Source organism: Crocodylus siamensis, chromosome 7, assembly GCF_052110815.1.
Source record: "Crocodylus siamensis isolate JL-2025a chromosome 7, ASM5211081v1, whole genome shotgun sequence".
NCBI classification, from domain to species: domain Eukaryota; kingdom Metazoa; phylum Chordata; order Crocodylia; family Crocodylidae; genus Crocodylus; species Crocodylus siamensis.
Genome location: NC_143401.1, coordinates 57236185 through 57262349, shown reverse-complemented (window position 1 = coordinate 57262349; position 26165 = coordinate 57236185). Strand labels below are relative to the sequence as shown.

The 26165-nt window shown below is 47.4% G+C and overlaps 1 protein-coding gene across 7 annotated transcripts in view; it reads left to right on the top strand.

The window, feature by feature from the left end:
- ASCC1 (activating signal cointegrator 1 complex subunit 1) overlaps window positions 1–26165 on the top strand; it is a 122792-nt gene that overhangs the window by 75935 nt on the left and 20692 nt on the right. For 5 of the 7 annotated variants that reach the window (XM_090057017.1, XM_090057019.1, XM_090057016.1 and 2 more), the window contains exons 8-10: window positions 3953–4060; window positions 8055–8179; window positions 14930–15009. In XM_090057017.1, the coding sequence (XP_089913143.1) occupies window positions 3953–4060; window positions 8055–8179; window positions 14930–15009 (313 nt within the window). The remainder of the gene's footprint in view (window positions 1–3952; window positions 4061–8054; window positions 8180–14929; window positions 15010–26165) is intronic. The other 2 variants (XM_090057021.1, XM_090057020.1) reach the window with 2 other exon arrangements.

Sequence of the window (26165 nt, the reverse complement as noted above, 5' to 3'; positions counted from 1 at the left end):
ACCACCCTGTTGAAGACCCCTGCCGCACAATGGAGGAGCGACTGGCTGGCTGAGTGAAGGGAGAGTGGAAGCGGCCCCCTAGAGTGCAGCAGGACCCAAGTGGGAGTGCCAGGACGGTGGGGCACAGAAGACGACATGCCCAAGAGGCAAAGACCCAGGGACAGCCCTGAAGGGGGTTGCAGTCGGGGCGGGGATTGCCACCAGGGCCCGAGATGTTAAGCAATGGATCGGAGCTAGTCCAGGGAGCGACAAACAGAGTGTAGAGTCATCCCTCCCCTTTAAGGGTCCAGGGACAGGGAATAGGTGGCGGGTTGGTGGAGATGTATTGGTTTTGTTTTGGACAACCCCGAGCTAGGGGGCAGAGGCTATAGGGGTGCACCCTCATGGTGGGGCTGCAGGGAAGCTTCGGTAGGGGCAATAGTGGGGAAGGGTCCTCATGGGATGGGATTGAGGAGTGAAGCACTGCAGGAGCTAGCTCGCAGGGCGAGCAGAGCCTCCCGCCATTGGCTTTGGGATGCAGAGCGGCAGACGTGATCTGTGGGGAAGGCTGCAGATAACAGCGAGACGGTCCACCGAAGGTGGCATGAGGCTGGGATGTAGGGGTGACGGAGCCCTGTGAGCAACCGTCGGGCTTAGCCCAGGCCACTGAGGGACCCACTAACTAACCCCGCCAACTGAGGAACACCAAGACATGGCAGGTGAGAATGGGGTCTGTGACGCAGGAGGAAAGAACTACCTCAATGACAAACCAGCCCGGAAGGAATGGGACATCCTCCAAGAGACCACAGTTGCCCAAGAGCAGCTAATTGAAGCCCGGCGGTTGCACCCTGTTTTAAGAGATCGTGTAGTTCAAGCATGCACTGTATTCTGGGTGTGATTTCAAGCTCAGTCATCATGGTAATGAACTACATTAAACCGCAAATTCTACCTTATGAGCACTGGTTCTGGTGGAAGTGACACAGTTGGATTTAGATCCCTATTTTGATTGTCAGTGAATTCCCTGTATCCAAGTTTATGGCCTGGACAATGTTTGAATGCTTTTTTAGAAGAGGAAACCAGTCTATCCACATAAGGAAAATGCGTGCGCCAGATATCACTTAGTAAAGAAAGAATGTGTATATTGCAGGTAACATGAATTTGTGTTGGGCATCATTCTGGAGAGTGCATCAGAGAAAGCTTTGCACATATATGCATTGAATTACCAGAAAGAAATGCTGAGATCTTGTTAAATTCTAAGCCATAGTTTATAATAGCCTTTACTACAGCTTGTTACAGTTGAAATATTTACAGAAACAAGTTGAACTGGTTCTATTTGAAAAAGACAGGTCTGGGTCTTCTATCTCCCAAGTACAAATAAAATGTGGAGAACATAGTTATCCTGGGCATCTGTTGTTTTGTCTGCTACAATCAACACCTGATTTTTATTTTGCCAGTTCAGATTTTGCAGACTAAGCGTAGATAATCATGGCAAAGTTTGTTTGCACATGGGAAACTTCCAGCATTTGACACGTGCTTGTTCAAGTAGTCCCTTAATTTTGGGTTATTAGTTTTTTCCAGAGGTATGTTGGCAGCCATGAATGTCTCCACTAGCTTGGAAGTAGCTTCTCTTCTTGTTAAATTGCTTTCAGTGGTTCTTTTAAACATTGAGCACATCGTTATTTGTTTCTTGCTCTTTCAGCCTCTCCAGAAGTCTTTCACTTTGTATGCAATTTGGACTCTAAATGCTTTTTCTCAATTCATCCAAAGTCATGTTGCAAGATTAATAAAACAGTTTACCATCATGAGATGCAATCATAGAATCATAGAAGTAGGGTCAGAAGGGACCTTGTAGATCTTCAAGCCCGACCCCCCGCCTGGGCGGGAGAAAAAGACTCAACTCAAATGAGTCCAGCCAGGTTCAAATGATTCCAGCCGGGGGGGTGCATTATATGATCCTGAGATGAAATATATTTTGCTATTTTGGATTTCTTTTCACTCATCTTCAGACAGTGGCATTGCTGCATTGCATCTAGCTTCTTAAAAAATGGCACCAAAACACTTTTGCTTTCCTGACTGGTGCCTTTACTTAGTTCAGTGGTCTCCAACCTTTTTAAATAGGAGATCACTTTTGGAATTTAAAAGCAACCCAAGATCTACCCTCCTTCCCACCCAGCAGGTAAGTCTGTGGGGAGGGAATGGGGGGGCAGATTGAGGAGGAAGAAGATACAATTATTTGGGGGCATGCCACCCCCAGTAAGTAAGTCTGTGGGCAGAGGGGGAAGGTCTCCACCCCCCCGCAGTGGCAGTGAGGGAAGGAGGGGGGTGGAGCAGGGGCAGGCCCTGCACAGCTGGGGCCAGGCATGGGATGGAGCTATAAGCAGCTCATCCAGAGGGTGCACAGCTCGGGAGGGCATGGGGGGTGGGGCATGTGCCCCCAGATCCGCACGTGTGGTGACGCGGGCTGCAGCTGTGGGTTGATGCCAGGCTCTTCCTGGCAGGGGTGCTGAGCCATGTTGTGCTTGGGTTGGGTGGTGCCAACGGTGGCACTGGGAACGAGGCTACAGGGGTGCTGTAGCCACCTGAAAATTTGCCATAGTACCCCGTCCCCCCTTGCAGTGCTGCCACTGTCCGCCTTGAGTGTAGCACAGCCCAACCCCTGCCAGGAACAGCCCAGCGCAGCCTTCCCCTCCCCTCCCCCTGCCCCTTCCCTATGTGCAGATCCTGGGCACATGGCCCCTTTGGCCTCAAGGGAGGGGAAAGCTGCACTGGGCTGTTTCTGGCAGGGGTTGGGCTGTGCTGTGCTTCGGGCTGGCAGCAGTGGCACTGGTAGAGGTCTGGGGGGGCTATGGCAAATTTTCAGGTGGCTGCAGACTCTGTGTAGTCCTGCTGCCAGCGCTGCTGCCACCCAGCCCAAGTGCAGTGCAGCCCAGCACCCCTGCCATGAAGAGCCTGCCTCTAGCCTGCAGCTGCAGCCCACCCCACGTTCAGATCCGGAGGCACATGCCCTCTGGACAAGCCACTCATGGTTCCATCCCATGCCCAGCCCATGCCCAAGTAAAGAGCCCTTGGCACTAAGGAGATGCCTACTCCTGTCTGAGCTGGGCCCACCCCTGCTCCATCCCCACTTTCTCCCTCACTGCTGCTGCAGCCACCTGCATTGCTCGATGTTCGGGGCAGGGGGGGCATGTGCCCGTCTCCCATCTGTGCACGGCGGAGGTGGCTGCCTTTGCTGTCTGGGCTTTGTGCCCTGAGCCCTGCTGCAGCTGGCATGGGAGTGGCTGGGTGCCACATGTGTCCTGCTCCTGGGTTGTGCCATGCCTGCATGTGGTCAGCTGCTGCAGGGCTCGAGGTACAACAGGGAGCAGCAGCCACCTCTGCCCTGCACAGAGATGGGGGGCATGTGCCCCTAGGACCCCTGCCATGGGGTGTGCCTAGTAGTGGGACGCCCCTCCCCCTGTGCCCCTGGATGAGTCCCTCAGGTTCTAATCCTCCATGATCTGGCCGGGCTCTGGGGCCCCACTCACCTTCCCCTGCTCCTGGTTGATCCACACTGTCCATCCCTTACTGCAGGGACCTCAGTCTGTCCCCTGCCCCTTCCCTGCCCCACAGACTGACCTGCTGCACCGAGCCCCCCCCCCCCCCCCCCCCCCCCCCCCCCCCCCCCCCCCCCCAGCCCAGGATCAACCAAAAGAGACTCCCTGATCGACCAGTCAATCGGGATCAACTGGTTGAGGACCACTGACTTAGTATGTTACAGCCTTTTAGTAGCTCTCACTCAGACACATGCTCTATGGCTGCAGTGATTGCCATGCTTTCTTTCTATTCTGGTAAACATTTTTGGGGGTGTTGATTCTGTAGGAAATCTATGGTCAATGCCATTTTTCATGGAGATTGCCATTTTTCACAGATTCTGGAAAAATCGTGAAATAGTGATATAGTAAGTCCCTAATTATTTGTCACTTCTTGGCTCTAGTGTGAGACAGCGAGTTGGCTGCAGGGAAACAGTGGAGCACCATCTTCTAAAGGGCTGGTGGCTGAAAAGAGAAACTGAAAATCACCTGCCTCTTCTTCAAAAAAAGGGGTAATCAGAAAGAAGTTTTGTCCCCTTTCCAACACAGACTCCTGTTTTGTCAGCATTACAAAGTTCTGCTGACACCCCTTTGCCAATTGAGGGTGGGAAAAGATCACACGGAGACTTCTGCTGGCAGAGCTGCTGACCTTTGAGGGAGCTGGTATGATTCTCAAAGCCTGAAAACTTCTGTCTGCAGAGCTGCATCTACACAGGGGGTCTGCTGCTGTTGCTATGGCAGCAGCAACCCCATAGTGTAGAGTAAGTCTCAGTTACCGCTCTTAAAAGCCAAACACTTCTATGGTGGCTTCTTTGGTGCTCAAAGGTCTTTACTGTGAAGAATTCCAGTGTCCCAAAAATCTTTTTATTTTTGTATTATGTGATGGTTCCAATTTTGGCCTGTGGCCCCTAATTAAAAAAGCAGTCTATCTCTGTTCACAGAATTGATACCATTACTGCAGTGCAACTCCTAATCTGATGGCAAAAGCCAGGTGAAACATTTAACTTTTACGGGAGGAAGGGAAGAATGGTAGCTTATTTTCAGTTTAGATTCCCAAATCTTCCCTACGTTTTCTTTTTCATCTTATAACTCCAGTGAGTGATTTGTTGTCCAAATGGGAACCATTGAGGAGGAGCAAATGCAAGTTCTTCCAAATACCTCATCATTTGCTCTATGATCTTTATAAAGATTGCTGCTGAATAATTCAAGCCACGCCTCCTCTACTAAGACCAGGGATGCTGATTCAGTGATATGACTTGACATCTGCTCAAAGAAATGGGAGCAAATGACAGTAGAATGGTGTATTATTTCACAGCTGCAAGACTAGTACTGGAAGAGAGATGTAATGAAAATGGTGTCCACAAGGCTTACTGTGTCATGTACTGTACTAGACCAGGTGCAGGGTTGCCAACTATCCATTAATTTGTAGACAGACCATACAAAAACAAGCCTAAAAATGCCTCCCAGTAAAGTCCTGTAAAAAATTGAGTCACTGTAAAAACATTAGCCAGGTGGGGCTTAACTGAAGATCCCGTGTCAGAGGCAATCACTGAAGGACACACAGAGCAGAGCAGTACTATCTGATGACTGAGCAAGAGCACAGCAACCTGCAGGAAGCATTCTCTCAGGGCTTTGTAGTCCATAGCACCTCCCCTCCAGCAACGTGCTGGTGTTGTTTCTAAGTCCCTGCTTGTAATACTGTTGTGAGTAGGCAGACTGTAATCCTTCTCTGGAGGTCATGTTGGCACAGGGTAGTGGGACCAACAACGGTAGTGCTGGAAAATGGGGTAGGGCAGGCAGCACAGTGTAGGGTGCAGTCAGGGAGATCAGGGTGTTGGAGTAAATAGAGGGCCTGTGGGATGAGAGCAGCAATGTGTAAACCTAGTGCTCTAGTCAAGTAGGGTTGCCAACTCTTAAGAATTTTTTTTTACTTGTCTACTATTTTGAGTGGCAACCACATTTTTTCACTATGGTTGTTGTTAAACCCTAAATCTAAACTTGCCTTTATCCAGGGTCTGGCAGGTGGCCCATATGTATGGCAGGAGAATATTGTGTAAAACATATCAGTACAAAAGTTTGGTCATCAGTAAAAAGTTTACAGATTATCAGTAAAAATAAATTGAATTGGATTGGCAACCCTGGTCAAACCATTAATCAAAGTTTAGTACTTTGCCTCTTGCAAGGCCCAATATGTACTACACTAGGGGAGAACATACCATATTCTTCCATCCTGTATAAGACACCTGTCCAACTGTATTGGGCTGTGGAAAGCAGTGTGCTGGGTAGAGGTCCTTCCTGGTCTTGCATGCTCTGGATTAGATTAAGCTATAAAGCAGTAGCTTTGATTTACCTTATTCTAGCTTGAATAACTGTAGGTGGTGTTAGGAGATGGTGAGACCTTCTGCACGTATAATGGCTCAGACTGAGAAAAAGATCATGCTCTGGTGACTCCCACATGGCAAAAATACCCATTATAATTAATTCTAATTTGTTTTATTTCCTTGATTAACTTTATAATGTAATAAAGAACCATTTTCACTCGAGCTATTCTCTGTTAATTTGTTTTAGTATCATCTGTAATGATATTCATTTAATCTTAGTCAGTGCTAATTTTAAAAACCAGTGATGTAAAGCCAGAAAGTAAGTGGTAAAAAACCATGACAGTCAGTTTGTGGGTCCTGAAATAATCACATGCCTGTTGGAAGCCTATATGGGGCAGCATAAAGTCAATATGTTTTATAGTTAGCTTTTGGGAGCTCACCAAGCTAGTTATATCAGAGTTGGTTCTAACACTGCTCTGTCTCTGCCTTTCTGCCTGGAATTAAGAAACCAATGTGGTAGTGGTGTCTGTTGAAATAGTGAGAAGTATCTATGAATAGGGTGACAGTTTGGCCGGGACAGTCTCAGACTCCATAGGCTGGTTGGTCAAAAGTCCTGGGCTGGAGTCCAGCAGGGAGGCAGAGTGGCATGGTGGATCAGGTGGGCAGGCACCTCTGCAGCCATGCAGGAGCAAGGAATGTAGGAACCTTGGATATGGCATCTCAGATAGGGTGACCGTATGTCCATCTACCTTGCTTCTGCACAGTGGCAGTGGCGCCTGCCTGCCTGTATCCACCCCCTCACTGGACTGTGGCTCAGGACTTTTGACCAAACAGCCAGGACAACCTATGGAATCCAGGACTGTCCTGGCCAAACTGGGCTATATGGACACCCTACTTATGAACTGTATAAACATGGTGCAAGATGGCTTAAAATCTGTTGTATTTAGCAGGCTTATCTCTTGCTTTAATGGATAGGAACTGGTGTTCAATTGAACACGTGCTGCTTTTGATGTAATGAGGCATAGGTTTAGAAGTTTGTTATCCTCTAACATGCAAACTTAGGCCCAGAGCCACAAAAAAGAGATAAGCACCTAATGTGGGACTTGGACTGCATTTAGCTGGCTTACTCCAAGAGTTTGACTCTTAAAACCCACACTCTTCAGCACCTAAGTTTTTATCCTAGATGGTTAAAGTTACAACCTAAAGTTGTCTCCATCTTGGCAGGTCTGAGAAACTCAGAGCTTATCTCGGACATAAGCCTTCTAAAGGGCTTAATCCAGTAGATGTGCTCTGAGCATGTCCAGTGTGCAGAGACAGGATTCAGATCTCTACAGAACAATGACCACAGCAACTTGCATTCAAAACACAGCCACTGGAGGAGTCATCAGCAGTGATGGTGCCCATTCCTCCTATGCAATAGCTCACTCAGGGTCCAGAGCACTCGCCCAGAAAGTGGGAAACCCATTTTTATCCCTTTCTCAGCCTGAGAGGATTAAAAAATCTGTCCCTGATATTCCTCAAAGAGTGGATTAGTCACCAGGGCTATTCTGGGGTGCCACTGACCATCCCTCCTATTGAACTGTGCCACTAAGCAAAAAAAAAAAAAAAAAAGATTCTTTAGCCCAGTTGAAAGGAGCACAACTCTCTAGTCTAGTGCTAATGACACCTACTTGGAAGAGGGAAGACTTGGGTTCTAGTCTTGAATCTAATGTCAAGTTTCCACACGGTTCTTTAACAGTGGTTAGATAAAAAATATACCCCAGGATCCAGGTTTTTATGTCTCTTTTTTGAGGTATTCCTGTAAGCTGAGTAGTATGTTTATACGGCAAGAAAAAAATGCATTCTTCAAACTCCAATAAAATCTACCTCGTCAAATTGCATAAACGTCCTGTTATTTTACATTTAAATACATATTTGCAACTTGTGTTTTCCAGGAACCTTTGCAAATGACCAGAGCATTTTACATTACAACAGGTATGAGTGACAGCATTTTCATAGTCTGCTGTCTTTTTATTGGAATAGTATTGAGACTTTGCATATATGCAGACAGTGTTTCATGCAGACTACCTTATCTGCAAACCCCCTGCCAAAAGTTGGCAAAGCAAGTGCGTTACCTCCTTGACTTGTATTGCTTTGTTCCTCATTTTTTTTCTTTCTATTTCCTCCACCCCTTTCCCCTCCCCAGACTGCAGGTTATAGCTGATAGACTGATGGAACACTTTGTGAGCTCTGGGCTGATGATCAAAGAGTGGGATAGAGTAAAACTCCATGCTACTGTCATGAACACTCTCTTTAGGAAAGACCCAAATGGTAGGTATCTGCAGAACCTTTCTTGAAACTTTGTGAACTACAGCTGTACTTCTGAATAGGAAATGCTCTTCTCCCTGAGATTATTTGTGTCTGAATTGTTACTGTGATTTGGTTAGCATTCATTGGATCTCGGTCAGATGATAACAAATTTGAGCCTCACTTCAGGTTTTGGAATCCAAGTTTTCATTTACGTATAGTAATAACAGGTGTGTTGGCCATGAGGGATCTTTATGTGCACATATGAAGTTAAAAGATGGTTCTGTTTAATCAAACTATGGATTATTTTTTTAAACTAGTACACAATATCTTTATCAGTATTCTCTGATATCCAGGACTGAATATGAGTGCCTATTTAGTGCATATTCATTGCTCTGCTAAAATGTTTCTGCATGAACAGCAACATTTTTCATCTAACTCTCAGGGGTGCTCAACCTCTGGCCTGCAGGCCAGATGCAGTCCGTGGAGCCATAGGTATCTGACTTGCAGGTCTCCCTATGGATTGGGAAATATGGCAGCAGGGGAGCAATGGCAATAAATATGGCCACCGCCCCCCACTGCCAAATTCCCCAATTCTGAATCCTGCACAGCAGTTTGAGGTCAGGTCACATCCCCTTTCCCTCACCCCCACAGCTGAATGAGGCCAAACCATGCTGCCTTTCCCTGTGGCTCTGGGTTGGCTCAAGCCCTCTTCCTCCTCCATGTGCCCCCCTGCAGGGCCAGGTCAAGCCCTCTTCCCCATGTGAGGTTGGATTGGAGCTGGGCCATGCCACTTTACGCTGTGGTCTAGGTCATGCTCTCTCTTACACTCTGGGGCCAGGTTTGAGCTGGGATGTCCCCAGCTCCCCCCTCCATGGCCATATGAGACTGCCACAACTGCTGTGTGCCAGATCGGGACCATCAGCCAGATTAGGCTCATAGTTTCATAGTTAGTAGGGTCGGAAGGGACCTGAGCAGATCATCAAGTCTGACCCCCTGCCATGAAAGGAAAGAGTACTGGGGTCAAACGACCCCAGCAAGGTGATTGTAAAGCCTTGTCTTATAGACCCCCAGGGTAGGACCCAGCACCACTTTGCTTGGAAGTTAGTTCCAGATTCTAGCCGCCCTGACCGTGAAGTAGTGCCTCCTGATATCTAGCCTAAATCTCCGCTCTGCCAGCTTGTGACCGTTATTCCTGGTCACTCCTGGTAGTGCTCAGAGAAACAGGGTCTCCCTCAATGCCTGCTGGTTTCCCCCTGACTAGTTTGTACCAGGCCACTAGATCCCCCCTCAGCCATCTCTTGCGGAGGCTGAACAGGTTCAGGTCCCATAGCCTCTCCTCGTAGGGCCCGCCCTGCTGAATCCTGATCACGTAGGTGGCCCTCCTCTGGACCCTCTCCATGTTGTCCACATCCCTCTTGAAGTGCGGTGCCCAAAACTGGACACAGTACTCCAACTGCGGCCTGACCAATGCCATGTAGCGGGGGAGGATCACCTCCTTGGACCTGCTTGAGATGCATCTGTGGATGCATAAAAGGTGCGGTTGGCCTTCCTGACTGCATCCCCACATTGCCTGCCCATATTCATCTTGGCATCAATGATGACTCCAAGATCCTTTTCTGCCTCTGCACTGATGAGAAGGGAGTTCCCCAGCCTGTAGGTATGGTGCTGGTTCTTCCTCCCCAGATGCATCACCTTGAACATCAGTGTTGAATCCCATCCTGTTCTCGTCTGCTCACCCCTGTAACCTGTGTAGGTCCAATTGTAGCCTATTCCTTCTAATGTGCCCACATCCCCCTACATCTTAGTGTCATCAGCAAATTTGAACAGGGTGCTTTTTACCCCCTCGTCCAAGTCACTGATGAAGATGTTGAACAGTGCGGGTCCGAGGACCGAGCCCTGCGGCACCCCACTGCCCACGTCCTTCCAGGTTGAGAGACCCATCCACTACCACCCGCTGGGTGTGGCCCTCCAGCCAGTTGGTGACCCATTTGACTGTGTGGGTGTTGACACCACAGTCCCCCAGTTTCTTAATGAGAACAGGGTGAGAGACGGTGTCGAAGGCCTTCTGAAAGTCCAGAAAGACTACGTCCACTGCTACCCCTGCATCTAAGGGTTTGGTGACCTGGTCGTAGAAGGCCACCAGGTTGGTCTGACAGGACCTGTCTCTAACGAACCTGTGTTGGTTGCCCCTAAGCATAATCTTCCCTGCTGGCCCCTCGTGGACATGTGCCAGAATAATTCTCTCAAAAAGCTTACCCAGGATTGAGGTAACTGGCCTATAGTTATAGACTAACTGGCTCATGGATAGTCTGGGCACTGCCCATCCAGCCTGCTAGGCAAGAGGGTTGAGCACCACTGATCTAACTCGTTTCTTTATAAAGTATTCTCAGATGCAGTGCAAGTGAAAGATGCTGTATAATACGACTTTACCTCTATGTATTAACATGTATAGATTCTAGTACTGGCATATGAATTGTAAGGTTCAGTTGCCTGACTGCAGAATTTACTATCTATCTTTGCCATGATGAACTCTGCATATTACTCCCCAGACTGCAGGTTATAGCTGATAGACTGATGGAGCACTTTGTGAGCTCTGGACTGATGATCAAAGAACGGGATAGGTTTGTTGAAGTGTGGGCCCAGGATCTAAATTACATAAAATATATGTAGAGTCCTTGAGAACAAATAGTATTTTTCGCGTTTTCTTCCTCTCTACCCTCAGTACTTCCAGTAAGACTTTCAGGGACAAATTGCAGAAATGTAAAGCATTTGCAAGTACAGATGTGTGCTTTTGACATACTGGGTCCATCTACAGGTGCAATTAATGTGCCTGAATTTTCTGCACAGGAAATTCAGGTACATTAAACTGTCCCCCTGCATGCATCTCAATGTGCACCTGTTAGGAGCAGTTCAGTCTAGGACTGCTCCTGCCCTGCTCTGCCCCTTTGCAGCAGCCAGGGGGAGCTGCAGGCTCCCCCACGTGCCAGTCCTGGACTGGCAGGGGGCACGGAGGCTGGTCCAATCTCTGCGAGGCAGGGGAGAGCTGCAGCAGTTACTAGGGCAGCTCTCCCAGCCGTGTGAAGATTGGGACTTGTTCTGATCTCCACGTGGCTGGCAGGCAGTGTCTTGCTGAACCGGGAGAGCTCTTCCCACCCCTGGTGGCTCCTTGATGCCTACGCTGACTGGGAGCAATTTGTTTCCGGTCAGTGTCTACATGTGCGCTTTGGTGCATTAGTTAAATGTGCCAATGTCTGCTATCTGTATCTACAGGTACTAGAAAATGGTGCATTACACTAATCTACTGCCCAATAATTGCTGCACACATGTAGACAATGACATTTTACTACAAATTAGATTAGTCTAATGTGTAGTAAAGTGTCTTGTGTAGATCCACCCGCTGTGTCATGTAAAAATGCAGAGTTGCCCGAACAATCACAGGTTGCCCCTGAACAATCTAGAGGTCTCAGGTTGAAAATGAATGGAAATGTATGAAAATTTTGTTCTTTCCACCCAAGTTGCTCAGCTGTGAAATCAAGATAATACCACCCATCCTCAGTGTCCAGATTGGAAAATACATGCATTAATCTTTATGAAGCATTCAAAAACAGTGGGAAGAGCATCCAAGAAATGGCTAGAAAGAAATAATTGTGTGTACAATGCAAGCTGTGGAGGCTTTATGTTAAATGAAGCCTGCATGTTCAATGTTGAGATTAAAAAGAAATATACAGTGACTAGCCATTCACTGAATGAGGTAGGGGTCTTGTGGAACAAATAAGGGGAAGGGGAAGAACTAGATTTGGAACTCCTGAGGCAGCTCTCGGAGACCATAAAGACTAGGGAAGCGGTAGTCATGGGGGACCTAAACTACCCTGACATGTGCTGGGAGACACAGACAGTAAATTCCCACCGTTTACACAGGTTCCTATCCTGCGTGCAGGACCTCCACCTGGTGCAGGAGGTACATGGTCCCGCTAGGGGGAATGCCTTACTGGACCTGGTATTGGCAACGGGGAATGACATGGTAGGGGACCTACAGATCAGTGGTCACCTTGGGGACAGTGACCACCAAATAATAGAATTCACCATAAGGTGTAGAGTGGGAAAGGTAACTAGTAGGGTAGAAGTGCTAGACTTTAGGAAGGCTGACTTCAGCGAGCTCAGGCATTTAGTCAATGATGCACTGCAGAGTAAGAGATTTGGTGAGATGGGGCCCCGGAAGGGTGGCTGTGCCTTAAGGAAGCGATCTTTCGGGCACAGAGGGAGACGATCTTGATGCAGGGGGAAAGGGGCCAAGAAGCTTCCTTGGGTAACCAGAGAAATCCAGAGTAGCCTAAGGGCACAAAGGGGGGCATATAAGCAGTGAAAACGGAGAAATTACTAAAGCGGAGTATTCCTCCTCATCTGGCAGTTATAGGGAAGCAGTTAGAAAGGCCAAAGCTACCACGGAGATGAGGATGGCATCCCAAGTTAAGGATAACAAAAATTGTTTTTCAGATATATAGGGAATAAAAGGAAGGCCCAGCACAGCATAGGACCACTACTGAACGGGCAAAAGCAATTGATGACAGGCAGGGAGGACGAGGCTGAACTCCTCAATGAGTTCTTTGCCTCAGTGTTCCTAAACAAGGGGCAAGACAGGTCTCACAATGGGATTGTAGAGAGGCAGCAGCTGGGTGCCAGACAACCGAGTGTTGACCCTGAGATGTTGCAGAGTCACTTGGAAGGACTGGATGTGTTTAAGTCGGCAGGCCCAGATGAGCTCCATCCGGGGGTACTGAAGTCACTGGCTGATGTCATTGCACAGCCACTAACAAAAATATTTGAGTACTTGTGGTGCATGGGCCAGGTCCTGGAGGACTGGAAAAGGGCCAATGTGGTCCCTATTTTCAGGAAGGAGAGGAAGGAGGATCCAGGCAACTATAGGCCAGTCAGTCTCACCTCCATCCTTGGTAAAGTCTTTGAAAAGATTATTAAGGCTCATATATGTGAGAGCCCAGCAGGAAGAATTATGCTGAGGGGAAACCAGCACGGGTTCGTAGCGGGTAGGTCATGCCTGACTAATCTAGTCTCTTTTTATGCCCAGGTTACAAAACACCTGGACGCAGGAGTAGGGGTAGATATCATTTACTTAGACTTCAGGAAGGCCTTCAATACGGTATCCCACCCCATACTGGTGAACAAATTAAGAGGCTGTGACTTGGACGATTACACAGTCCGGTGGGTGGCAAATTGGCTAGAGAGTCTTACCCAGAGAGTGGTGGTGGACAGGTCAGTATTGACCTGGAAGGACGTGGGCAGTGGGGTCCCTCAGGGCTTGGTCCTTGGACCAATACTCTTCAATGTCTTCATCAGTGACTTGGACAAGGGAGTGAAGTGTACTCTGTCCAAGTCTGCAGATTATACAAAACTGTGAGGAGAAATGGACACACGGGAGCGCAGGGAACAACTACAGGCAGACCTGGATATGTTGGACAAATTGGCAGAAAACAGCAGAATGTGATTTAACAAGGAGAAAGCAAAGTGCTGCACCTAGGGAGGAAAAATGTCCAGCACACCTACTGCCTAGGAAATGACCTGCTTGGCAGCACAGAAGTGGAAAAGGACGACATGAGTCGTCAGTGTGATGAAGTCATCAGCAAAGCTAACTGCACTTTATCATGCATCAGCAGATGCACGACAAACAGAACCAAGGAGGTGATACTTCCCCTCCATCGGGCACTGGTCAGACCGCAGTTGGAATACTGCATGTAATTTTGGGCGCCACACTTTAAAAGGGATGTGGATAACCCGGAGAGGGTCCAGAGAAGGGCCACTCGTATGGTTAAGGGCTTGCAGGCCAAGACCTATGAAGAGAGACTAGGGCACCTGGACCTCTTCAGCCTTCACAAGAGAAGGTTGAGAGGCGACCTTGTGGCTGCCTATAAATTCATCATGGGGGTGCAGAAGGGAATTGGTGAGGCTCTACTCACCAAGGTGCCTCTGGGGGTTACAAGAAATAATGGCCATAAGCTAGCAGAGAGCAGATTTAGACTGGATATTAGAAGGAACTTCTTCACAGTTAGAGAGGCCAAAATCTGGAATGGGCTCCCAAGGGAAGTGGTGCTCTCCCCTACCCTGGAGGTCTTCAAGAGGAGGTTGAATGGGCATCTGGCTGGGGTCATCTGAACCCAGCAAACTTTCCTGCCTATGCAGGGGGTCGAACTCAATCTATTGAAGTCCCTTCTGACCCTAACATCTATAAATCTATGAAATAGTTTGTGATCACTTATTTGATATATCATAATGTTTACACACAAGGGGGGTGAGTTAAGATTCTGGTATTTTCTAACTTGTGTGCAAAACGGCAACCTTAATGTTTTGATGCATTTGTGTTTGTGTTTACATACACGCATACACGTATGTTCTCTCTCTCTCATGCATGCACACACAGAGTCTTACCACACCAATGAAAGGACATTTCTCAAAAGTGACCAATCCAAATGTTTCTAGGTGTTGTCAGGAATGTGCTTTCCATTATAATCAAATGCTCAGTATGGCTTGTGGGGGTGTTACAGGAGCTGTAAGAACCTGTCATTGCTGAATCTCATCCTGACCAGACATGGAACCCTAAATGTTCTAGAGGGTCCTTTTTATGTGAAATTATAAACTCTTTTTTTAAAAAATGCATGTAAAATTGACAATGGTTTATTAAATGGCTACAGAGATTTGTGGGGTAAACAATGAAAACTTTATCCTATCTCAAGTTCACTCTGGAAATGTTTTCCCCTCTAGCTGAAGAGCGAAACTATATAAATATAGGAAAATCACCCTTCAAGGAAAGGGAAACATTTGATGGCCGAAAAATAATGAAGGTCAGTACTGAATTATGAAGGTGACTATACCACTAACCAGGTTAATATACCCAGTAATTTGAAACACCTCCTTAAAGATATATTTGTCTTATGCTTATGGAAATCTTCTGGCAAAAATCTAGAAAATTAGTCATTGGAAGTATTCTAGTATTAGTACAAACCCTGTTAAGTTTGGTGAGATTTTAGAACAAACAAGGAGGCATGTGGACATGATGCTTAACAGGCATTTGAGTTGTGGTTGACTGTATTAATGTTTACCCTTGGCTACCTGGTCCCTTATCTTTCCTTAGGCCAGAAGGAAACATTTTGTTGCTCTAGTTTTAGTCTCATTTATGTTCTTGTCAATAAAACCAACTGTTACATCAGACTTTTTATGTCATGACCATTAGTTACTGCTCAAAAAAAAAGAAAAAGAATAGCAGGCAGACCCTGAGGTCAGGTTTGAGAGCAATCAGAGAAATTGGAATAAGATAACTGACAATGCAGATGAATTAGCCCATGACTCCTGCAGCAGTTAGAGGATGATGCTGAAGTTCTATCTAGAGGATTTCATTTTGCTAATTCTAAGTGGTGGGGCTATAGAAGAAAATAATTAAGATTTTACCATTAGAAATTTGTATCCAGTTTCCATTTTTACTGTGGTAAGGAATGGAGTTTTGAGAGTTGAGGAGAACAAATCATCAGAAGACGGAAAATGGGGCTTGTAGGTTAGTAGGAAAAATATGGAGGAAGTTCTGGCTGTAGACTGAAGAGAAAGGAAATTAAGAGAGGTTGCAGGTAGGCCCGTGCAAAGTGGCTAGTACTTGCTTTAGCTTCAGATTCAGATTCAGCCGATTTGGGGAACAGTGATTCAATTTGGTGATTCGAATAGCTGTCCCAAATCGATTCAGCTGAATCTGATTTGGAGATTTGGCTGCTGCCAAATTTCTGAATCGCCAAATCACACAGGCCCATCCCCTGCCTGTTCTTCCAGCCCAACAATGGCTGCCCCACCTGCTCCAGCACATTGGAAAAAAAAAAAAAGCCCTGACTCACTGGGTGCTGCCAGGTGGGAGAGCAATTCCCGCTGCCCCCACTGCCACATGCTGTGTAGGGGGCTCTGCATGAGCCCCCTGACATCCTCCTCTCACTGTCTCAGTCCCCCCCCATGGCTGCACTGCCTGCCCTAGCTCCAGCTCTTTAAGGAAAAAAAAACAACTAAAAAACCCCAGGCTCACCAGTTCTTGGTCTGTGGAGGATGATCCCTGCTGCCCTGCACCACGTGGGGAGTTCTTCTACACACACCCCTGAAGCCCCAAGGCTGCTGCAGGATCTGGTGGGCTGGGACAGTGGGGAGAGGAGACTGGGGGGCTCATGCAGAGCCACCGTGCAGCGTGGGGCTGGGGGAGCAGCACGTGGTGAATAGGGGCCTTTTTTTAAGCACTGGGAGCTAGGGGGAGCAGGTGAGGGCCAAGGGGGAGCAGGGAAGGGGTGGGGCCTGGCAGGGGTCCCTGCATGGGTCCCTCCCTGTTTGTCCAGCCCCCTACTTACCTGCTCCAAGTCCAGGTCCAGCTCCCTGCTGCAGCCAGCGGGGACTGCCCAAATCATTGAACCTCTCTGAATCTTTTCTGAACATTTGGAGAGCTTTGAATCGCTTCGGACCTTTTTATCGGTCCCGTGATTTGATTTGGATTTGGAGATTCGTCCACTGAATCGGGCCGAATCTCCTCCTAATTGAATTAGCACCCAAAGGTTTGCACAGCCCTAGTTGCAGGCCGTATGATTCAGGGCCTTAGGAAGTTTGGTTTTAGGTAGAACATGAGAGAAGGGCAAATGTTTTGTATAATAGCACTCCATAATTTAATGGGGTTTAGTGATTTTTAAGTTGGAAGAGAACTCACTTTCAAGCTTGAGGAGAGAAAAAAGGACAGTCAGTTAAAGCTGCCATTGTCCCTTAAGTTAAAGTTATGACCTTGCATTGTCACATGTCAGTGTAATAGCATTGTACTGTTCCCATTGTGATTTGAAACTGTGACTGGCCCCCAGAATCCCAAGTGTATCAGAATTACGGTGTATTGATATAGCTGTAGAAAAAGCTTCCAAGGTACCAGGGCACATCATTCTCAGCACAAACTACCATTCTTAGTTGTTTATTTTGTGAATGTTAAATATGTGCTCAAACTTTAAAGGGACATAAAATCGGACTGTCTCTCTCTCTCTTTACACTCTCCATCCAAAACCTTCAACGGTTTCTAAGTTATAAAAGATGCTCCCTCTGCTGGTCACAAAATTTACTGGTTGCAGGAATCTTAAGTACTGTAGGTTATGATGATATATGGTGCTTAAAATGGAAAAATACATATGTTCTACCAGAAATGTCCACTTCTCATTCTGCTGCTCTCTGAAACGTGAGACAGAGCGATGTTAAACCTCCTCATTGATTTTGTACTGTTTTAGCCTAAAGAGCTACTGGCTGTTTGCAGAATAAAAAGACTGTTGATAATTACTACGTATCAAGCCTTAGTGAAAGAAATGTAATCTTTCTCCTCCATCTCCACTATATTTCCTAACCCAGTCATTTAATATTTCCAGTCTGTCTGCCACGTGCCTATGGCAACACCCACTGGCACTAATTAATTCTATGACTCATAGATGGCTGCAGGCTTCTCAACAGTAGAACCTGCCAGTGCCAGCCATCGATCCAGAGATGCAGTCTGGCTTGACCTTGCAGGGGTGTGCTGATTCTCTTCTCACCCTGCCCCCATTTTATATACATTATTTATATTCTTCTGAAGAGATTGCCTTTTTGCAAAGTGGCTTCATTAAGTTCTGAGTTAGGATCTAAATGACAGGTAGCTAATTAATACATTACCCATGCTGGCTTACTTGAACTATTATGTTGTCCAGGTGTAGTGGGCTGTACAAGCTTTTTCCTCCTTTCCAAACTTGATCCTCCAAGCATTCTTTTAATTTCTTTGCTTGATTGCATTGTATTCATTAAGGAATTTGGCATCCAGAGCAAGGAAATGAGATTGTGAGCTTTAATCATCACTTTAGAAACCTTAGTTACCATATTTACTTGAATATAGGATGACACTCCCTCCAGTAATTAGATTTTATATATGGAAAAGTTATAAATTTGATATAATTTTCTAGATACAGAATCTGTTTATTGGAGGTTTGTCTTGAATTTGTCAATCTCCCACTGCTATAGGAGAGAAAATAAATCTGGGGGGTCAAATAGCCCCTTTCCCCTTCTTTGTTATCAGACGCTGCCCTCCCTGAGCATGTGGAACTGAGAAACAAATTTGAAAAAACTGACCTTAAAACAAACATAGCTGTAGCAGTTTATGTATACTACCTATAGATCTAGTTCAGCCAAGATCGATGAATTTTACCTTTTCTAAAACTGCTGCAAGTTTTAGTACAGGTATTCCAGAAGCATACTTTTAAGCAGCACTTTAGCACCTACTTTTTTTTAAGGAAAATTTTTCATGTCCCAGGTCAAATTGGCCAGATCAGGTCCAAATACATTTGAATCATTCAAGAATCATATGTGGTCCTGCTACTGGGGCTTCCTTTGGCAGGCATCCTGGAGGCCTGGGATTCAGATGCCCCTGAGTTTTGCTTGTCCTTAGCCATATGGCCGCAGGAGGAAACTATGGAAATGGGAGACTCCTCCCTAAAGTCAGAGTGTAGCTGAGATTCTCCCACTGGAAGATGGCCAGTGGGAAGCTAACCATGAAGCACTCGTAGGGAGTCCTGTCCACAAGTAGACAAGGGTGCAACCCTCCACTACACAATTCCACTTTAATCGCATTACTTTAGTCAAGGTGTTTCCCCTGCAACTGTCGTGATGATGGTATTGCATCTACTTAGAGAGAATACAAGCTGTGCATGATATTAGTTCACAGCCATATAGTTCATTGGGCTGGGGTTACCATATTTCCAGGTCCAAAAAAGAGGACACCTGTCACCAGGGGGGTGGGCAGGCAGGGGGAATATGATGTGGGGGGGAGACACACGACAGTGACATGCCAGTGCCCTGCCCCTGCCCATTCTGTTGCCCTTCACTGACAAACCACATCCTCCCCCAGCCCTGCTGCTGCCCCTCGCTCTTGGACCCACTGACCCCAGCCCTGCCAGTGTCCACCAGTCCCAGACAGTAGTATCCTGCCCCCCACCCCTTACTGGTGCCCCTCACTCCCAATCCCCAGCCCTCTGGTGCTGCCAGTGCCCTGCACATCCAACCCACAGTCACCCCTCCCATCCCTATGCCCCTCACTCCTGATCCACAGCTCCCTGCTCCCCTCCCAGCCCTGGGGGTGCCCCTCATTCCCTATGCACAGCCCCAGCTCCCCTCCCAGCTGTGCTGGTGCCCCTCACTCCCAACCTGCAGCCCCCTGCCCTGCCCAGCCCTGCTGGTGTCCCTCACTCGACCCACAGATCCCTGCCCAAGCAGCTTCTGCATTACATGCTCGCTCACTTGCTCACTTCCTTTGTTGCTGGAGCTGGCATGGGGAGCACGTGACCCCCAACAGCCAATCACCTTACCCGCTGTTCCTAGCCCCAGCTTTTCGGGCTGGGGTGCTAAGGTGCACAGTTGACAGCCCAGAGGTTGCAAGTTTGAGGCTGTGGCTGAGATGCTAATGGCATGGCCCTGTCAAATTCCAACAAATCTGCAAATTCTGATAAATACCTTGTTACAAGGACATAACAAGGAAGGGTAAGGACTGTTTCTTATTTTATAGAACACTTAGGCTTCATTTTGTACAAAGTCTAACACAGTGAGGCCCTCATCTTGTTTGTGACCTTACTGTAAAATAGATTGAAAGAATATATAATAAGGGATTGCCTCTGTCTGTACTACTGCTCAGTTTATTACTGAGTGATAACCAAGGAATCATGAAAAATAGATCATGGCAAGTGCATAGAATAGTATTCTCTGCTATGAATATATATTAGTGAACAAGAGTAATGCAGCGGATATAGGTTTTAGGTAAGGCATTCAATATAATACCACATTTAAAAATTATTATGAAAAGGGAAGACATTTTTCTATGTAAAATTAATACCATAGTAACTGGTTTGTCATCTGCCTTTGTAATCATTAATAACAACACCTCCAGATAAGGAAAAGTTTTTATAAAGTTCCATGGCCATCAGCATTGAGATTTATGCTGTTTATCTTTTTATTAATGACTTTCAGGAAGCAGATTTTGTTTCAATTAACTTCGCAGACAATATCAGAAATGACAGCTATGAAATACACATGAGGGGTGACCCAGACTTCAGAACAGGCTAGAAAGATTGGACTTCTTAATTGACTTTGGCAAAGTGAAATAGTATAAATACACAGTAATAAATGAGGGGAGAAGTGGTAACCAGTACAAACATAAAAGAAGCGGAGGGACAAAAAAACTGAACACGAGTTTTATAATGCAGCATTATGTAGAAAAAAGCCAGTGTCTTCCCAAGTATGTTTATAGACAAATCAAATGCAAGAATGAAAAGTTGTAACGCTACTTGGCTGAGTACAAAATATTGCATTCACTTCTGATCCTTGCGTTATTAAAAGATATTGGAGTAACAGAGAGTTCAAAAAGGGCACTTAGAGAGTGACACTGGGATTGGAGGATGTGGTAACTGAGAAGATAAGACTGAAGATCAACTTTGTATTATCTCAAAAAAGGAGATTAAATGTGGGTCGCTGTGTAAACACTTTATTAGAAATAATATCCTTGAAGAAAGAAGCTTATTCACGTTATTTGAATATGGCAAGACAAGGATGACTGATCTGTAGTTGCATCTACAAAGTTAGACTACGTATTGAGAGAAAAATGTCTTTTGTTAGTGTTAGAACAGACCAGAGGCAGGTAACTTGGGGTATTTATAAAAAGCCTGATCCAAATCACATAAGGGAAAACATTATGCGGGAGGTTGTATTAGGTAGCTGGAGAGTCTTTTCCCTAGACTTGATATGTTGTCTGATGCATGGCTTTTCTTGTGGTTGTGAACTGGAATTTGGTTTGAGACCTTCTGACCACCTTTCACTTCTGTCTACTTCAGCTGCAATTGTGAGAGCCCAACATTTCTGAAGATGAAGCTCTGGTTATCTAACAACTTGCCTCTCACTTTTTAGCACTCTTTCTCCCTCCATTTCTTGACATCCCACCTCTTAATTTCCCTGAAATCACTATTCTGCTATAGACAGCATTGACTGACTTCACCTCTTAGGTCTTCTGATAACAGTTTTCATCAGTGAAACTGGCAAAGGTTGAATTGTGGTGGGTCCTTAAGAGAGACCTACTGAATTAAGTGCGTAAGAGAGCAAATTGATTTAGTAAAAAGTAGACAGTTCATCTAAAAAGTGCTTTGGCTCTATTTGTGGTATAATTTCTTGAGTCTGTATGAATGAACTCAGTTGTCCTTGACGTGTACTCTATGGACCAGTGGTTGTCTGAATAGAACTGGTTAGTCCTATGCTAGTATCCTCCTCATCCTTTTTGTCCATTGATTTATGGTTACCTATCCTCCCTATGCAAAAAAATGCAAGCCTGAACACCGGTAGAAGCTGCTGGAAATGTGGTGTAACCAGCCTCCTTGCACACAAATATTTGCTATCGTAAGGACTGTTGGAAGCCCCGGGTATGTTACATAGCCGTGAATGCCATCTCATCTGGGAGGAGTGCCAGTCCACACAGTCACTTCTGCCTAATAGAATGTGATCCATGCTTTGAAAAAGTTTGACATTTAAATGAATGTATTAATTTCCAAAGACAGGTTATATATAGTTTCCACAAGTTTTGATGTACAGTAAATACTGGAAAGTTAGCAGTCCAAGTAAATGCGCAGAGCAGCCTAAGTTTTTTGGTTTTTTTGGTTTTTTTAAAGTATCTCATACTCCAGTAACTTCTAAAAGCTGCACTTTTATTTATTTATTGGTTTGTAAAGTGCCTTTCATCATAGCAACTAGGTTTTACTTATACAGCTGAAGTGCATTAGTTTCATAAAAAAGAAAAAGAAGCAGCAGTTAAACCAAATGTCTTAAATAGTAACCCAAATGTTGCTAGACATTGATTTGTGCTAGAAAGACAATTCCAGAGGAAAAGACCCTCAGCTGAGAGAGTCCTGTATCTGGCCCTGAACTGGTTTACTTAAGGAAGGACAGCAGTAGGCTCTAAGATGCATTTAACTGTCATGATGAAATATATCTGATTGCCTTCCTTTCCACTGCAGTTAACTGATGCATCACATGGTTATTTTTGATGTGATCATCTAACAACATTATAATGAGCTGTGATTTCAGATGGCAACAACTGGGAAAGGAGAGAAATGAGGAGAATGGGGTTATTGTCATCATGTTTCTGACCAATCTGAATTTTTTATATGTATGAGATAAGGAAACGCAAGTGGGACCTAAAGTAGGGATTAAAGTAAACTCTAAGGGCACATCCAGATGAGCACACATATGCCTCTTGCAGCATCTCAAACCCCTTTGAGATGCTGCAGGATGCACACTGGGAACAAAAAAAAGTTCCTCATGCTGCAGATATGCAGTGCAGGGGCAAAATTTGATACCTGGATATCCAAGTACCAAAAAAATACTGTGCCCTGAGGCAACCCGAGACTTGGGTCCTCCACAGAGACACTCTGGTAGCCAGCCAGAGCATCTCTATGGCTGGCCCTTTCCCCAGTGGTGAAGCACGCTGCCTGCCTGCGTAGGGCAGGCAGTGAGTGGTGCAGGCTGCAGCAAGTGGGACCTGAGTTCCATGCCAGGTAATAGGGATGAGGGGGGGACTGATGAGGGTACTATGGGGGAAGGCCAGCTCCAGCCTCCAGCTCACCTCCCCCTTGGCTCCAGCCCCCCACTCACTCCCCCTCCTGGCTTCAGGCCCCCACTTGCCCCTCCTCCAGCCTCCTGCACTGCCTCCAGCTTACCGGCAGCAGTGTTCAGGGCCTCATGGCATAGCCCCCCCATGTGGCAGGGAGCAGCAGGGCTCAGCTCTGGCCACCTAGCACCTGGCTGCTGCTGCTGCTGCATCGCATGGGTGCAGCCCGGCACAGCAGGGCACCGTGCATTGTCAGGCAGCTTGGGGCCACTCAGGCTGAGTGGTGCCAGGCCCTGGGTAACAGGCCCAGCAGCTCCAAGCTGCCCAACAGTGATGCAGCAGCGTGGGTACCAGGCAGCCGATGTCAAGGCCTGCTGCTCCACATCATGTGGGGGGCTGTGTCATGAGGCCCTGAGTGGACCTGACAGCTGCTGCTGCCAGCGGGGTTGGGAGACTGAGGCCAGGCAAGGGCCTGTGGGCCCAAGCCACCCCCACAAACCCCTCACCCACATGCCTGGCCCTGTGGGTTAGGAGTGAGGGGACTGGGGTGGGGGGGCAGGCTGTGAGTTGAGAGTGAGGGGCAAGGGCAGGGCACTGGCATATCAGTGCTGCTCAGCACTGCACATCCTGGTGAGCGAAGAGAATAGGGCAGCTCTAATTTTTCTGTGACAACAAATCCAAAAATAAATATCAAACTGTATAGATATTTAGAATGTGTGTTATTATGATGATAGGGGCACTGGTAGGCTTCCAAATTGTCTTAAAATTGTAAATATATCAATAAAACATTGCCCAACTGATTTGATCTTTCTCTCTCTCTCATGGTCTTTTGTTTTAATTGTGAAAGAACATGGATTTTGGGGTATTTTAAAGACTTTGGGATTTTTCTATCAGGGATTTTGCAGTTTTTAAATGGGAACACCAGAATTCCTGCTAGGGAGGCAAATGGCATGACCCAGGCAGAGGAGCCTACTCAGAGCTGGCACCTGGGACCAAGATAGAGGTGGCTGACCTCCTGGCCACTTGGGGCCAGGAGGACATGCTTTGACAGTTCAAAGCAGGCCACCACACTAAGAACATCTTCTGGGCAGTAGCTGTCCAGATGGCCAGACAGTGGCACACATGGCAGTAGTGCCACACAAAGGCCAACTGTGCAGCCACAGCCCACTGGCAGCTGGCCCAGAAGTGTGGATACCTCTACTGGCCATGCAGTCCCCATCCGCCATGCAGTCCCCATCCAGGCCTGGCAGGCATGAAGCCTTGGAGCCACATACTGTCACAGGTGCACGGCAGGTCACAGCCAGGCAGCACCCCCACTGCCAGACTGCTACAGTGGGTAAAGGGTACAGGGAACTCTCAGGGCTGCTTCAGCAGTCCAGCTGGCACAAGTGGCTAGTGTCCACAGATACTAGTTGGCCAGGCCCCAGTAGCTCCTGCTTATTTGTATCTTCCAGAGATCATAGGCCTTAAGGCTCACTTAGTTAACTAATAGCCCCCACTGTGTGGGACCAAGGTTTGAAAGATGCAACTGATTTTTTTTTTCTTTGGTAAGACAACTAAGGAAGAAAAGGGTAGGAGTGATGTGGGGGACAAAGGTTCAAAATGTGAAAAGAAATTCTCCAGGGGGGGACACTGAGCAGAGCCCTCCAGGTTGCACCCATCGGTCCTCAAAGGCATCCAAGGAGTGGTGGATGCTGCCCACTGGTGCTCTGCCTGGAAACGTGCACAGATAAGGGAGAGGAAAGTGGCTTCACAGTCTCTGGGCACCTTTCTGGCCACCAGAAGCTCCTGAGAGCAAGTAGCCCTGAGCTGCTTGCCAGGGCAGCTTTTTATACTGCTGGGGCCAGCACAAGGCAGGTTTTAAACTGCTGGGGTCAGCACAGGTGCTGGCCCCAGGCTCTAGCTCCCCCTGGCTGCAGATCTGGGAGGAGCCAGGCAGGGTTATTTTGCCCCAAGTGGCAAAATTTGCCCCACACCAAAGTGCATGTCCAGGTACGTGCACTGAGGCAAAAAGCCCAGCTCAAATTTGTGTTGCTTCTGTTTGAGCTGTTGAAAGCGCATGTGACTGCATGTATGGATGCGCCCTAAGAGAGCAGTTGTAAGAGGAAAATCTTAAATTGTGGGTAATCCTGGTCTTCAGAACAGACTAGGATGAGTCCTCAGCTATTCCCAACAGTTATTGGGAACAGCAGCAGAAGTGCTGCTCGCAGCTTACAGTTCTTGAGACGCTTGTATGTCTGGTGCTCTAAACCAGGGGTGGGCAATTATTTTGGCTGGAGGGCCACTTAATAAATTTTGGTGAGGATGTGTGTGTGTGTGGGGATGGGTATGCATGTGTTGGGGGGGGGCTGCCTGCGGCTAAACCCTGGCAGCTGGCTGAGGGTGGGGAGGCCTGAGGAACATGCAGGAAGGGGTGTGGTCTGCGTGTGTTTTGTGTCACCCACCCCACCCAGCTCTCAGCTGCCCCTGCGGTGTGCCACATGGGGTCGAGCCCTGCCTGCTCCCACCTGCAGCAGCCCATGTTGCACTCCTGCCTGCACCTCCCGGTCTCAGCCCCAACCAGTATGCACACCTTTCCAGTGGGACTGCTCGCAGTGCAGCTGTAGCTGCCCAGGTGCTGCTTTGCTTCCCCCACCTCCAGCTGCTCCTCTTGCCCCTGCTGCAACACTGCAGCTGGGAAGCTCCTGCTCTAGTGCACAGGGATCCACTTCCAGCTCCCAGCAGCCTTTCATCCACTTGGCTGCCTGCAGGCGGCTGCTCAATGTGCTGGGCAGGCAAAGTGAGTGGAAGGTCGTTGGGAGCTGGAGACCCGCATGCTGGGGCAGGGGCTGCCCAGCTTCAGCTTTCCCCCTGCCTGGAGCAATGCAACAGGGCCAGGAGGAGGAGCCACCAGAGGCAGGGGGAACCAAGCAGCATGTAAGCGGCTGCACTAGGAGCAGTCCTGCTAGTAAGCTGTGTGTGGTGGCTTGGGCTGAGGCCTGTGGGTGCAGGCAGGAGTGCAGCGCAGGCTGCTCCAGGTGGGAGCAGGCGGAGCTTTGCCCCATGCAGAACACTGCCAGGGCAGCTGCTGGCTGGGACCAATCAATTGGTGGGCGCCCCCTGTGGGCCAGATCCAGTCTGCAGGCCATGTGTGTCTGTCTTCCCCCCTCCCCCTCTAAATCATACCAGCTCCTGCTACAATCGTAATTTTCACACACTGGTGGTACCCACACTGGGATGGATGGAGTTCCCTTAATTTTAATATAAGGTAATAGAAGGCAAGATCCCTGGATTGATCTGAAAAATCTTAATTATGTATTCTGACAAATGCCCTGCTTCTGTTTTTCCCCCCCAAAATTGCAGAGC